This window comes from Saccoglossus kowalevskii, chromosome 8, assembly GCF_978046115.1.
Source record: "Saccoglossus kowalevskii chromosome 8, keSacKowa6.1, whole genome shotgun sequence".
In the NCBI taxonomy this organism is placed as follows: Eukaryota; Metazoa; Hemichordata; class Enteropneusta; family Harrimaniidae; genus Saccoglossus; species Saccoglossus kowalevskii.
In genome coordinates this window covers 10,833,769-10,848,631 of record NC_140648.1, presented here as the reverse complement: position 1 = coordinate 10,848,631, position 14,863 = coordinate 10,833,769, and the positions used below count along the sequence as shown (strand labels likewise).

Sequence of the window (14,863 nt, the reverse complement as noted above, 5' to 3'; positions counted from 1 at the left end):
TGACTCCAATTGAGTCAGTGGCACCTTGTATGACATGTGGAGAATCGAGGGTATACTTCCCTATTTACGTACACTTTCGTTGAAACGTTGTTTCTTGTACTTCATTTTCGCTTTCGCAATATTATTTATTTTTGCTATGGCTAAGGTGAATCGGGTTTTGACTTTGCTGGACAGTCATTCACATTCGCATTCGTCTCGCGTCGGTAATTCCACAAATCGTGCAAGGAGCGAGGTTGCCCCAGACAACAGCCAACAAGTAGTACAAGAATTCCAGGTGGACACAGGCGATGAAGAACCGAGCAAGGCTTTAATGTTCAATCTCACAAAATCATCCTATAGCAAGACAATTCATGAAGAAAGTAAGCTTTCACCAGAAGTACTCCCGGAACCGCTCCAGAACAACGTCGTCACTAAATATAAACCAAATTGGGCATCAGTTGACAGTCGCCCTATACCGTCCTGGTTCGATGAAGCCAAATTCGGTATCTTTATACACTGGGGATTATTCTCTGTACCCAGCTTTAAAAACGAGTGGTTTTGGTATCGATGGAAAGGTCAAAAACAAGCAGACTATGTGAAATTCATGGACGACAACTACCCGCCAAACTTCCAGTACCCAGACTTTGCTCCTCAATTCAAAGCAGAGTTTTACGACCCAGACAAATGGACTGATATTTTACAGGCATCGGGAGCCAAGTGAGTATTTCATATTGCACATTAATATACAGGGTGTGTCACGAATCTAAATCTAATTGACGTTCTTTTCACTAGTTTAAATCCGTGTATTCAGATACTATCGTATTATAAATAACACTGTAGCATTTAATCCGTACAACAGTGCATTGTGATTTAAGTCCATTATCGTCGGTATTTACATTAAAATTTATCTACTGGGGTTTATTCCGATCTTCAAGTTTAGAAAATACTAGTACACACAATTGAATTTCGGAAATTTACTGAATGTTTTTATCTAGGTATTCAAATCAATATAACTAATTCCCATACTTACGTGGGAATTAATTTTAAAAAAACGTTGAGAAAGAACAGCGTACACTTTGATTTGAATATTTATTATACATTTTCTTAATTTAGAATGTTGTAAAATTGTTTAAAATGATAATTTTGCTGATTTCGATTTGCGGTTTAGAGGTATGAGAGCTTTTATTTTTCAGTTGCTAAAATCAAGGTGGTGAAATTTGCTGGGACAAATTTGAGAATAAATCACAATTTGAACAAATGCACACCCAGTTTTCAAGTAAATCGAGCAATATTGTTGTAGAGAGTGAACTCGGACGTTATTTTTTTTAAATACAGAACTATAGCAATGAGTTTTATCAACTAGTATACTGTGCTTTACTTTCTGAAAACAAAACTTAATTTCAATGTCTTTTGCGAACAAATATATCACAATAAATAAGTGAAAGGCAGCCAGCTGTCTGCCTTGGTTTATAAACATATTTATAACAATTTGTAAATATCAACCATCAACTTTCATTCAAATTGTAAAAATACTAAAATGTTCTATTCTCAGTATGTTTTACATAAAATGCATTGTGAATAAAATAACAGTTCATTTAAATATCTTTTCTTGGACTGCGTCCGTGCTTCCACGTCATTACTGGTTTGTTTTTATATTTACGAAATGCGAGAGTTTCACCTGTGTGGGCGCTATACAGCACTATGGTCACCTGACTGAGCGACCGCTGTGGTTGCTCGCAGTTATAAAAATGAAGTCCTACTTCCTTTTTTTTGTCTCTGCTTGTATTTTGGTACACTTTTTGGTGTCGGCCAAGTACGACCCAGACTGGGCTTCACTCGATAGCCGTCCTTTGCCGTCCTGGTACGATGAAGCCAAATTCGGTATCTTCATACACTGGGGAGTTTTCTCTGTACCCAGCTTTAAAAACGAGTGGTTTTGGTATCGATGGAAAGCTAGCAAGCAAGCCGATTATGTGAAATTCATGGAAGAAAATTACCCGCCCAACTTCCAGTACCCAGACTTTGCTCCTCAATTCAAAGCAGAGTTTTACGATCCAGACAAATGGGCTGATATTTTGCAGGCATCTGGAGCCAAGTGAGTATCTGATGATCAAATTCTAAGGGGCGTGTCTGATAACCGTCACGCGTTTGCCAAGTCTTAATTTAACCATATTATATTATAGGGTCCATGATTCAACACATGGTATATTCTTTCATATTAGGGTGTACATGTACCAAGTTTCATTATAATGTGATTAATAATCATCAAAAAAATGGTGGAAAGTTAAAAAGTAAATTATTCATAAACTCAAAACTACCTAGATCATCACGTTGTCTTAGAGTATATTTGTACCAAGATTCATTGAAATAAGATAAGTACTTGAGATATTGATGGAAAAGCTGAAAACTAATTTATTATGCAAATCAGTATTAATATGCACAGATTTTAATGTACAATTAATCAGTCTGTGCAATGTTACAGAGCATCTATGTGCCAAGCTTCACTGACATGTAATGATTAGTACCATGACTATCTCGTACCTAATTAGACGTTGGAAAAAATGTATGCATGTTAATCACCTAATTTGCATAATTATTAGTCATTTTTCGGCTTTTCCACTGATATCTAAAGTACTAATCATCACATTTCAATGAAACTTGGTACATAGATGCTCTATGAGAATGCACAGACCTGCTCAATTTTGGGTTAAAATCTGCTCATATTAATTACCTAGTTTGCATAATAATTCATAATTTTTAGGTTATAATCACAGTAACAATAAATCGAATGTATCGACTTTAGGACGAATCAACCGTATACAACAATGCAGCCTGGTAGGGGGTTGTAACAGTTCCTTGTAAACGTTGTCTTGCGCAACATAGCCCGAATAGCGAGTACACCACCATCATTACAGATAGTGCTGTTCATTAAATAAATTTATTGGGAAAACCTTGGTAGCCAGATGGTGGAACTCAGGAACATTTCTTGTCTACTGCCATGAAATAAACACAGATGGTGGAACTCAGGAACATTTCCTGTCTACTGCCATGAAATAAACACAGATGGTGGAACTCAGGAACATTTCCTGTCTACTGCCATGAAATAAACACAGATGGTGGAACTCAGGAACATTTTCTGTCTACTGCCATGAAATAAACACAGATGGTGGAACTCAGGAACATTTGCTGTCTACTGCCATGAAATAAACACTGGGTCGTACATACACCACCTGGAGACCAGCTATTTCATTGTGTTCTAATTTTAAAACATTGCCAGAAATAAGTCTCTGGTCAGAGTTGATCTCCACAACGAGAACCTAAACAAAATATATACTGATATCTGATTTTAAACCAACATAGATCATGATGGCCTCGTATACAGTTTTTTATCAGTCAAGTTTATATGATTCATTCTTACATGTGTTTGTTTCTAGATATTTGGTATTAACAAGTAAACACCATGAAGGCTGGACTAACTGGGGATCTAAGTACTCTTGGAATTGGAACGCTGTGGACCTAGGACCACACAGAGATCTCCTGGGTATGTAGATGTAATTTAACATGATAAATGTAAATAACAAATATCATTTGGTCCATGATTCAAAATATATAGAAGTAACAGTTATAATCATGTTATTTGTACAAGACTGCATTCATTCAAATCACTTGCCAAGATGCGTTTAGGATCTAATCACACTACCTGTGATTCATCTGAGGAAACTCAACCCATTATTCCTTGTGTTCCTGCTCTCCTCTCACCAGTTTCCAAAGTTATTACCAAATGATTTATTATCATTGAGCTTCTCTCCAGCATTTGCATGATTTGTTGCAGGTGACCTGGCAAATTCCATTCGTAAGAAAACTGATTTGCACTTTGGTTTGTATTATTCACTTTTTGAATGGTTCCATCCTCTTTACTTGGAGGACAAGAAGAATGGGTTCAAAACACAGAAGTATGTTGAGGTAAGTATACAAACCGTAATGATTTAGTAAATTTAGTTGCATTATTCTGATACATAATTTTGTACCTCATGCTTTTCACCCCGATGACAACTGTTGTCTGTTCTCATTTTGTGAGTTTGTTTCCATATAGAATGTGTTTACATCTTGTTATAATTAAGATCTACAAGCAATGTCTGATTCTGTCTGGGATTAATTTGATTTGGATTTAGTAAAATTTTAAAAATACAAAAATATTTGCACAACAATGTTGTCAGGAAAGTAGATAAAAACTTTTATACTATTGTATGAGCAATAACAGTACAGTTGCACTTTAGAATGCAATGTCTTTATGACCTTGTAAATTCCCTTTGCAGATATGCATTTGGATATCATTTGGGCAAAATGTAATTTCTACATTTACATGCACAATTTTTATATTTCTAGACTGTTATGAACCCACAGTTAGCTGAGATTGTTAATACGTATAAACCTGAGGTTGTTTGGTCTGATGGTGACTGGGAAGCTCCAGACACATACTGGAATAGTACAGACTTCCTGGCATGGCTATATAATTACAGGTATGAGAATTTAATTAAACCTCTTAGCACTTAAAATATATTGCAGTATGATAGAATAGGATTTTGTTTGACACACATTGATGAACTGTGGCAGATCAAACATATGCCTTGGTGGCATAGATGTGGCATTGGATAAAATGTGTATCAATGTTATTTTAATCATGTGCAATGGTTTTTTATATGCATGCATGGAAAAAATGTATCAAAACAAGTCTTATACACATAGGTGTTTAGGCAGTTGTTGCTATTGTTGATATAATTTTCTCAATTTAGATCATAAATAAAATAAATCCTCTTATTACATGTTTGAGACTGTCATAAATCATAACATGTATTCATGTGTTCCAATTTACATGCACATCTTACCTCAAAATAAACAAGACAAGGATAGTCATTTTGAGGGAGCATTGTTCTTGACACATAAAAACTGTAAACCTGGAAGTCGTATTCAACCTTTGACCCTTTGAAATCAAGCACAGTTTTGCTGTAATATATCACCTTGAGTATAAACATGACATGTATAAGAATAATTATCAAGTAAAAAGGCTCACTGAAAAACAATACAAATAAAAGAGAAAGACTTCTCAAAGTGCTATCTGCTACCATGCAGGGAAGTTGCATTTTTCTCGAACTTGTACCAAAATATGTTCTTAATGAGATTCTGAATAATAAAGTGACTATGTAAATGTAATTGGTGAGTAATTTGGGCGACCTATAAACTAGCACATTAAATAATATTATTTTGTCTTGCGATTCTCTTACCCATGTTTCAGTTGTGTGTTTTATTCCTTTCTCTTTAGTCCGGTGAAAGACACGGTAGTTGTTAATGATAGATGGGGTAGTGGAGATACTTGTCATCATGGTGGTTATTTTACATGCACCGATCGCTATAACCCTGGTAAGTTTATTTCTTTATTAATGCAGACTTTCACAATATTGTATTTTGAAAGGAAGAACTAAATATGGCTTCATTTTTCTTTGCAAATATCACTGTATTCCTTTAACTGATTTACTTCTTTCTTATTAAAATGGGTACAAGTTGTGTTTTGCTATATGTCATGTTATTTTATATTATTATAAATCTATCAACGTAACGCCATAAGTTCCAGCGTGTGGTAATTTTGCGGGGTATTTTCATCCTACCATATAAGGAATTGTGAATTCAAAATATGGAATGATTACTCAAGTAAGCGTCCTCTAATAATAAAAACAAACATGGTTGCCACCAGGGTTTAACCGGACTCCACACAAAGAAGTTCTGTTCTAATCTTTTTGGATTTTGGCATTCCCATAATGTATCCTTGGAAGGAAAAGATGTATGTAATAAGGTTATTACGAGGATACCTCAAAGTATGCACTTCATGGAATTTTCTCTTCCAGGAGTGTTACAGGAACACAAGTGGGAGAACTGCATGACAATTGACAAGAAATCCTGGGGTTATCGTAGAGACTCTTACCTCTCAGACTACTTAGATATGGATGATTTAACCCAATCATTAGCTGAAACTGTCAGGTACATGATTATTTTCGAAACATTCACTGCATCAAGACATGTTTTTCATTCAATTTTCATTCATAAATACCAGACCATATACATTGAATGGTAAAAATTACTCAAAAGGTCTCATGGAAACCATGTCAGGAAAATATGTATTTCATTGACATTTTCTCTTATTATATTAGTTGTGGAGGCAATCTTTTAATGAATATTGGGCCAACCCATGATGGTAGAATCATGCCCATTTTTGAAGAACGACTGCGTGATATGGGAGGTTGGTTGAAAGTTAATGGAGAAGCTATTTACTCCAGTAAGCCATGGACGTCTCAGAATGACACAGTAACGAAAGGTGTATGGTGAGTAAATCGGCTAATCATCCTTGATCCCCATCACGTCTCAATTGTCATATCAAACCTTTGTAATATTTGCAATATATTGGTCAGAATAAATGTGGTATGATTTGGAAACAATGAATCTCAAATCTTTATAATTCTGTTTATTATAGGTATACCAGTAAACCTGATGCAGTGTATGGTATTGTACTAGACTGGCCACCATCTAATGAGTTGATACTAGGATCTCCACAATCGACTGAAAAAACAACTGTGCAAATGCTGGGATATGCAACAATGCTGTCATGGAAACCAAATCCAACAAAGGGTATCACCGTCGCCATGCCAACACTAAATGCAGATCAAATACCATGTCAGTGGGCATGGGTTTTAAAGTTTAAAAATATAAAATAATAATTTGAGAGAGTGGAGTTACTGAGACAAATAAACAGAAAAGTAATACAAGTAATATAATTTGTTATATTTGGATAATGGTGTTAAGTCTGAAAATATAATTGGAGAAAACAAATTGAATATTGGATGTACATATGAAGGTATTTTTTGTTGCTACTTAGATGATGTAATGTCCATTTTGGTACCGTTACTCATGTAATGATTAATGTGATTATCTTTCCGCACATATTATACTATGTAACATTTATCTTCGACAAGAAGACGTTTTGTAAATAAGTACCGTAAGGTTACATGTATGTAGTATTGAAGCCTGGGATCAAATATTATAATGTACATGCATTGGCTAACCCGATTACACCATTGAATTACCTAGATACATTGAAGTGAAATAATACTTTGATATAATGGAAAACTTGTGTTCAAGTTGCAAAACAGTATCTTACAAAGCAAGTCTGAAACTAATTTTACTTGAAAATTTTTCAAATGAAATTCAGTTTTGTATTTTTGTTTTATAGCATCAACTATTTTTCAAATAAATCGCATACAATTGTACATTTCTTCAGTTTTTCACTCCCATGTGTGAATCACACAATGGGTGTCTTTGCAGTTAGTACATCTGTGTGGGAGTGTGGAACCGACGTAACAACTTCAATTAACTTTACAACGACTTGTGACGATGTCGCATACGACTTGTTTACCACTTCCGTGTGACTGAGAATGTTCTAGAACCATACTGTGTCTGGGTGGAATTTTTAGAAGCTGGTTGAATAGGTAATAGGACACTGTAGAAGGTAATGGAACATTCTAGAAATTTGTAGTAAGTTCCAGACTCATTATGTATGCTGATGTAATGGTCTATTTATAGACAGTGTGGGTATATATAGGGGAGTTCTTCAGCACTAAGTTCAGATCGGAGATCTCGTTGAATTGTATTGTATTGGAGTTTAAGTATCTAGTTATTGGAGTAGTGGAGTTTTACAGCGTTATTGTACTAGAGGTTTGCAGAGTATAATAATACCAGTACCAGTTGAAACCTCATCTGTTGGCTCCGTGTTCGTATTTTATCATCGCCGCCAGGGAAGTCTTTATGTTACTGTTGCCATTTTGGTATTTGAACCATCACACCTGTACTATACCAATTACGGTAATATTACGTTGCGTGTGACATCTGGGGGCTCGTCCGGGAACAGTGAAGACATATAGAAGACAACATGGCCAGCGAGATGAAAGATATGTCGAAACAAGAGTTGATGGAATGGGCGGATGAACTGGGAATGACTGGAGAAGACAAAGGGAAATTTATTTTGGAGCAATTGAGTTCTCAGCGGGCTGACGGACAAGCGGCGAAGTAAGACTGAAAGGCAAAAATGGAAATATAAGTAGAGGTGAGGAAAATGGAGATTGAAGAAAGAAAGGAAAAGTTACGGCTGGAAGCGGAAGCAGAACAGCAAGAAAAGGAAAGGGAAGCAGAGGTAAGGAAAATGGAGATTGAGGAAAAAAAGGAAAAGTTACGGCTGGAAGCGGAAGCAGGCGAAAGAGAGAATATGCAAATGGAAGTAGAACAGTGAGAAAAGGAAAGAGAATTTGAGTTGAGGAAATTAGAGCTGCAAGCAGCAATGCCGGTGCTCCAACAGGCTGATGTTGGCGGTCAACGAAATGTGGTCAGTGATGCACAGTCACCAAAGTTGCCTGCATTTGTTGATGGTAAGGACGAACTTGATAGTTATTTATTGCCGTTTGAGAGGTTTACAACGAATGCAAGTTGGCATAGAGATAGATGGGCCACAAAATTGAGTGCGCTGTTGACTGTTAGAGCACTGGAAGTATATTCCAGGATGTCCGACACTGATGCAGTTGACTATGATCGTGTGAAGGTGGCGCTGTTGACAAGATACGATTTTACAGAGGATGGGTACAGAAAGCGATTCCGTGAAATTAAACCTGAAAGTTCCGAGAGTCCTGACCAGTTAATTGTGCGGCTTAGGAATTATTTTGCTAAATGGGTTAAGTTGTCAGGCACTGCAGCAACATATGATGGTGTTACCGACTTGATGGTGAAGGAGCAGTTTATTGGTGCCTGTACAAAAGATCTTGCAGTTTATCTTAAAGAAAGAGCACCCAAAGATTTAGATGAGTTGGCAGTAATAGCAAAGCAGTACGTAGTGGCACATGGTCGACAGTTATCCACAAAGGACCAGGTGAGGCGTAACGATAATAAGAAATACTGATGTGGGACAGGGTAGTAGTATCCGGTGTTATGTATGTCAGGGTGTTGGTCATCGAGCAGCACAATGTCCATCCCGCGTTACAGATGTCAACCATGACAAAGGTGAACAGTGCCTTCAGTGTGGTGCCATAGGACATGTGGCTAAGTTCTGCCGTAGTGGACAACACAGGGGTCAAGAAAGAAAGAGTGTCAAACCCAGCACTACTACTGGTGCAGCTACAGTGGTTAAAAAAGAGTCTAATATCAGTGCTAGCTGTGCTGTTCAAATTAGCAGTGATGTGCCTAAAATGATTGAGAAGGACCATTTGTTGTTAGCATCGGGGGAGCAGTTAAAGGTTGTGAATGGTGCATGTATGGAACAGAGTGGCGTTGTGGAGGACAGGACTTTGCCTGTGGATCAAGGGAAGGTTGGTGACACAGTTGTGACCATGTTGAGAGACACTGGGTGTAATGGCATTATAGTCAAGAAGAGCTTGGTACCAGATGACCAGTATACAAAAAAGATGGGTCATATGTTGATGGTTGATCGTACTGTAAGAAGGGTTCCAGTCGCCATGGTGAAAATTGATATGCCATATTTGAGAGGCACGATTGAAGCTTTATGTGTGCAGGACCCAATCTATGAGTTAATTGTTGGGAATGTGCCCGGAGCAAGACCACCAGATGACCTGGATCCAGTGTGGAATGTGAGTGGAGCAGTAACAACCAGAGTGCAAGCAAAGAAATCTGGTAAGTTGAAGCTGCTCAAAGTGTGTGATGTAAAGACTGGAGCACATGCAACAAAAGACAAATTAATCGAGATGCAGCAAGCAGACATATCGTTGAAGAAATATTATAATAAGAGAGAACCAGAAGTGAGAGGGCACCATACAACTGAGTTCCAGGTATATGGAGGCTTGCTATATCGTGTGCATCGGGACCGTTCAGTTCCAGGAGGCAAGACGGTACGTCAAGTGGTTGTGCCAAAACTGTTGAGGACTCGTGTTATGGAGATTGCCCATGATTCAATATTTGGTGGACACATGGGGATAAAGAAGACAGAAGACCGGATTGTGACTAGCTTTTATTGGCCTGGGCTACATCAAGATGTTACCAGTTTTTGTAGGTCGTGTGATGTGTGCCAGAAGACTGTTTCAAAGGGATCAGTTGTGAAGGCCCCATTAGGTAAGATGCCTTTAATTGATATGCCATTCAAGCGTGTGGCTATAGATTTGGTTGGACCAATTACGCCAGCCAGTGATGGGGTCATCGATACATCTTAACTATGATGGACTATGCTACACGGTATCCAGAGGCGGTTCCACTTAAAAATATGGTTCATTGATGCATGGACTGCTTCACTCCATCAATGTGTGCTATCTCACTATAAAAGAACGCCACGTTACCAGTTTAAAACAAAATTTATAATTATTTATTCATAAACACAAATTTGTAAGAGACTGCAGTTTCATTGTTGAAGAAGACCATTTAAGACCAAAATGTAACACTAAAACTAGGATTATGTTTGGCAAGGTTGCATCTTTTTTCAATACAACAGTAGCAAGCTTATACATTTTGCCGTTACCACTGATCTGTGTACCATAATTTCAGTAAATTTGGGGGGGCAGCAGTGGACTTGAGGCCCCCACCCCGGAGGACATCATTGCCGCCTGCTATTTTACCGATTGTGCCAGCTGTGCCCTTGGAGCCAACTGCTCCAATGAGGCATATGGGTGTGTCAAGCCTCCTATATGAAGGTGGACAGAGCAGAGCAGGGCAGGATGCGAGTAGTGTCTCTCCCCTGCATGTATCCTGCCAGCCAGGGATTGTCAGTTGGAGCCAGTACCAAGGACCTTTCCCAGGCCACTGCCTCTGCGGGTCACTCACCTTCGATAACCCGCAGGCATTAGAGGTTTGATCGGACACTCCCTTTCCCTTTCCCGCCTCAGTTATGCAGACTGGATTTCTTCCATCTTTGATGGGGAGATGGAGGGTGCTGTCTCGGAGCTTCAGGAAGCCACATATTAGATGGTACAAGAGGAGTCTGCGAAACAGTGCAATTGGACTGGATCCCAAGTGGAGAAAACACAACAGCCAAAGTCTGCACCCACTGGCCAGAAGCAGCCATGAGGCAAGCACCCCTACTCTTCCAGGGAGGGACGGGTAGCAACAAGCCTCCAAAAAAGAAGGGACCAGGTGGTGGGTCTTCCTCTCCTTCGGGTGGTTGCCCCCCGAGGTCATGGGGGAAGTGAGATTGACGTTTCCGTCTGCGACAAGGGGGAAGGGCAATCGTTCGGCAGGAGGCAGGAGTCTGAGCTTTTCAACTCTTACAAGCTGCGAAGTGACTAGAGATTTCCCCCAATTTAGAACCGCCGAACCTGTAGCCACATATGCTTGTTGCACACAGATTGTGTCGGTGTATTCTGGCTTGGAATCAGCGGGTAACCAACCCCTGGACACCCCATGTGGTCATACATGGTTACAAAATAGCGCTGCTGAGGGATCCCATCAAAGCAGAGGCAATCCAGCAGGAGGTAGACAGTTTACAGGGTAGAAGACCAGGCAACAATTCTGGCCTCTAGGGAACCACCCAATTTGGATTTGTTGGTTGTGATGTCAGCTCTAACTGGACCACCATTTGAACCGCTGGAATTAGCACCACTGAAATATTTGACGTGGAAAACGATCTTACTACTAGCTCTTGTCTCTGGTAGGCGTCATTCTGAGTTGGGGGCCTTGTCCTTTTTGGAGGGTTGTGCCACCTTTATGGACAATCAAATTGTACTAAAGACACAAGAACCAAATCCCAGAGCAAGATCTACATCCAATCGTTATCCACCGTGTGGCCAATATTGTCGACCCAGGAGGAGTTGCTTCTATGTTTTGACCAGCGTAAGCAGGGTATACCAGCCTCCCCGACTTCCATTTCTTGGTGGATCACTTCGACAGTGTTTTGAGATTATGACTGATTGGCGTCATCGGCACTGGGTCTACAGAGACACCAAGTATGAGCACATGACGGTGCGGTCGCTAACTAGCTTTTGCGTCAGGGGCCCCCAACACATGCTTAGGGCAGGCATCTGGAGAATGCAATCCGTCTTTATTAAGTATTACCCAAGGGACATGCAATCAATTGAGGAAGATCTTTTTAGGGTGGATCCCGTCGTTGTGGGTCAGATTGATTGTTGACCCAGCCTGGACGATCATAGGGCTCCCTGTGCATAGGCGATAGAGCAGTCTGGGCTACAGATTTGTGCAGACAAGTCTCTCCCGTCAGTGCTCCTTGGACATTTCCAGGTCTTTTCGTTTTTGGAATGCTAGTTACCCCCAAAATTTGGTTTTGGTTTAGCGTCCGCAGGCAATGCCGACCTGGTCACCCTACTAGCAGTATGCCACTACTATGGTGACGACACTGGCAAGGTAAGACACAGTTTTTACTGGTCTTAGCTAGGTGGTATTTGTCCCGGGATGGCACGCCCTTGATTTTCAGTACTCTTTTATTTTGTGTTTTGCTCGGAAACCCACCACTTCCTCTGACCTGGATTTCTCTCTTCGTCATTGGCTGAATCGGCGGTTAATGCCTACAGTTCAAAATAATCATTTTGACTGACTGGCGGGTATGAACGAGGTGAGTAGGCGGCCCGCTGCCCAATTTTAACAACATCCATGGATTTTTTTTGATTGACTTGTTTCTTTAAATGAAGATGTCATTACATTGTGTTCTCTTCGTTCTCTCACCACTATTATGCCAAAGTATGCACTTTTTTTTAGCTCCGCTGTCGACTTTGTCGAGCGGAGCTTATCATATGAGTGATTGTCCGTCGTCGTCGTCCGACGACACGTCGTCGTCGTCCGTCGTCGTCGTCCGTCGTCCATGTCAATGTTTTACTTTTTCGACTTCTTCTTGAAAACTACAAGCCTAAATGCTTTGATACTTGGTGTATATGTACCTTGGGTAGACCTCTCTTAGGTTTGTTCATTTCATGTTGATATCTTTAATTCTCTAATTTTGGTGAATATTTTTGTCATTTTTGGTAAAAACTGATATTTTCGACTTCTTGTTGAAAACCGCAAGTGCAATTGCTTTGATATTACATATATAGGTACTACATGTGGACCTCTCTCAGATTTGTTCATTTCGTGATGATATCTTCAATTCTCTAATTTTGGTGAATATTTTTGTCATTTTTGGTAAAAACTGATATTTTCGACTTCTTGTTAAAAACCGCAAGTGCAATTGCTTTGATATTACATATATAGGTACTACATGTGGACCTCTCTCAGATTTGTTCATTTTGTAATGATATCTTTAATTCTCTAATTTTGGTGAATATTTTTGTCATTTTTGGTAAAAACTGATATTTTCGACTTCTTGTTAAAAACCACAAGTGCAATTGCTTTGATATTACATATATAGGTACTACATGTGGACCTCTCTCAGATTTGTTCATTTTGTAATGATATCTTTAATTCTCTAATTTTGGTGAATATTTTTGTCATTTTTGGTAAAAACTGATATTTTCGACTTCTTGTAAAAAACCGCAAGTGCAAATGCTTTGATATTACATATATAGGTACTACATGTAGACCTCTCTCAGATTTGTTCATTTTGTAATGATATCTTTAATTCTCTATTTTTGGTGAATATTTTTGTCATTTTTGGGTGAAAAGTGATATTTTCGACTTCTTGTTAAAAACCGCAAGTCCAATTGCTTTGATACTACATATATAGGTACTACATGTGGACCTCTCTCAGATTTGTTTATTTCGTGATGATATCTTCAATTCTCTAATTTTGGTGAATATTTTTGTCATTTTTGGTAAAAAGTGATATTTTTGACTTCTTGTTAAAAACCGCAAGTCCGATTGCTTTGATATTACATATATAGGTACTACATGTGGACCTCTCTCAGATTTGTTCATTTTGTGATGATATCTTCAATTCTCTAATTTTGGTGAATATTTTTGTCATTTTTGGTAAAAAGTGATATTTTCGACTTCTTGTTGAAAACTGTAAGTCCGATTGCTTTGATATTACATGTATAGGTACTACATGTGGACCTCTCTCAGATTTGTTCGTTTTGTGATGATGTCTTCAATTCTCTAATTAATTTATTTTGGTGAATATTTTTGTAATTTTTGGTAAAAAGTGATATTTTTGACTTCTTGTTAAAAACTGTAAGTCCGATTGCTTTGATACTATTCATATTGTTCATTTTCTAATGATGTCTTCAGTTCTTTAATTGAAATGTGCATTGCTAACAGCGGAGCTATCTCAGCCGATAGGCTGCTTGTTAAAAATTGGAACAGAATATCTACCCACCGGTAATTCCCATTTTGGTTTTGACAGAATGAATAATTTAGTGTTGGTGTGAATGTTCCTTGTTTCAGTGACATAGTTTTGCGTTGCTCTTTCTTTCAAAGTGTCACACAATTAGAGTTGTATTCTGCTAATAGCTACATTGCATGACTCCCACATCTCGAATTTTTAAGGTGAATGGCGAAGTACTCCACTGTAGAGGGAGGGATGTTCGAACGGAACAACACCGAGCAGGCGGACGATGCGACTCCTGGTGTTCGCTGCAGTGCATGATGCAAAAAAACTTGTAATCTATGATAAATGAATATATATACATTATGACACTTGCTATGTATGAAATGTAATTTGGTGTCGGATCATACCAATTCTGACCCCGATATCAACTTTTTCGCAACTAAAATATTTAAAAAAAATTAAAAACCAATACATATATATTGTGCCTCTTAAATATTGTTTTTTGTTGTTGCACAAATAGATAAAACTTCAGCATCATGTGTCGATGTCAGTGAGTCTGGACACAAAACAAGTGACCCGAGGGCCGACATTGTTCCGCTATCCTACAGGAACGTAGCCAAGTCGAGTAGTGCACACTCG

The 14,863-nt window shown here is 38.6% G+C and overlaps 1 protein-coding gene across 1 annotated transcript; it reads left to right on the top strand.

Annotated features, from left to right (window-relative positions):
- The first annotated feature begins 1,675 nt into the window (after positions 1 to 1,675).
- LOC100367436 (alpha-L-fucosidase-like) lies at positions 1,676 to 7,781 on the top strand. Its single transcript, XM_078013180.2, has 8 exons — positions 1,676 to 2,074; positions 3,414 to 3,520; positions 3,812 to 3,942; positions 4,366 to 4,499; positions 5,300 to 5,397; positions 5,880 to 6,012; positions 6,183 to 6,353; positions 6,503 to 7,781. The coding sequence occupies exons 1-8, from the start codon at positions 1,728 to 1,730 to the stop codon at positions 6,741 to 6,743; spliced, it is 1,362 nt and encodes a 453-aa protein (XP_077869306.1). The 5' UTR covers positions 1,676 to 1,727; the 3' UTR covers positions 6,744 to 7,781.
- The last annotated feature ends 7,082 nt before the right edge of the window (positions 7,782 to 14,863 follow it).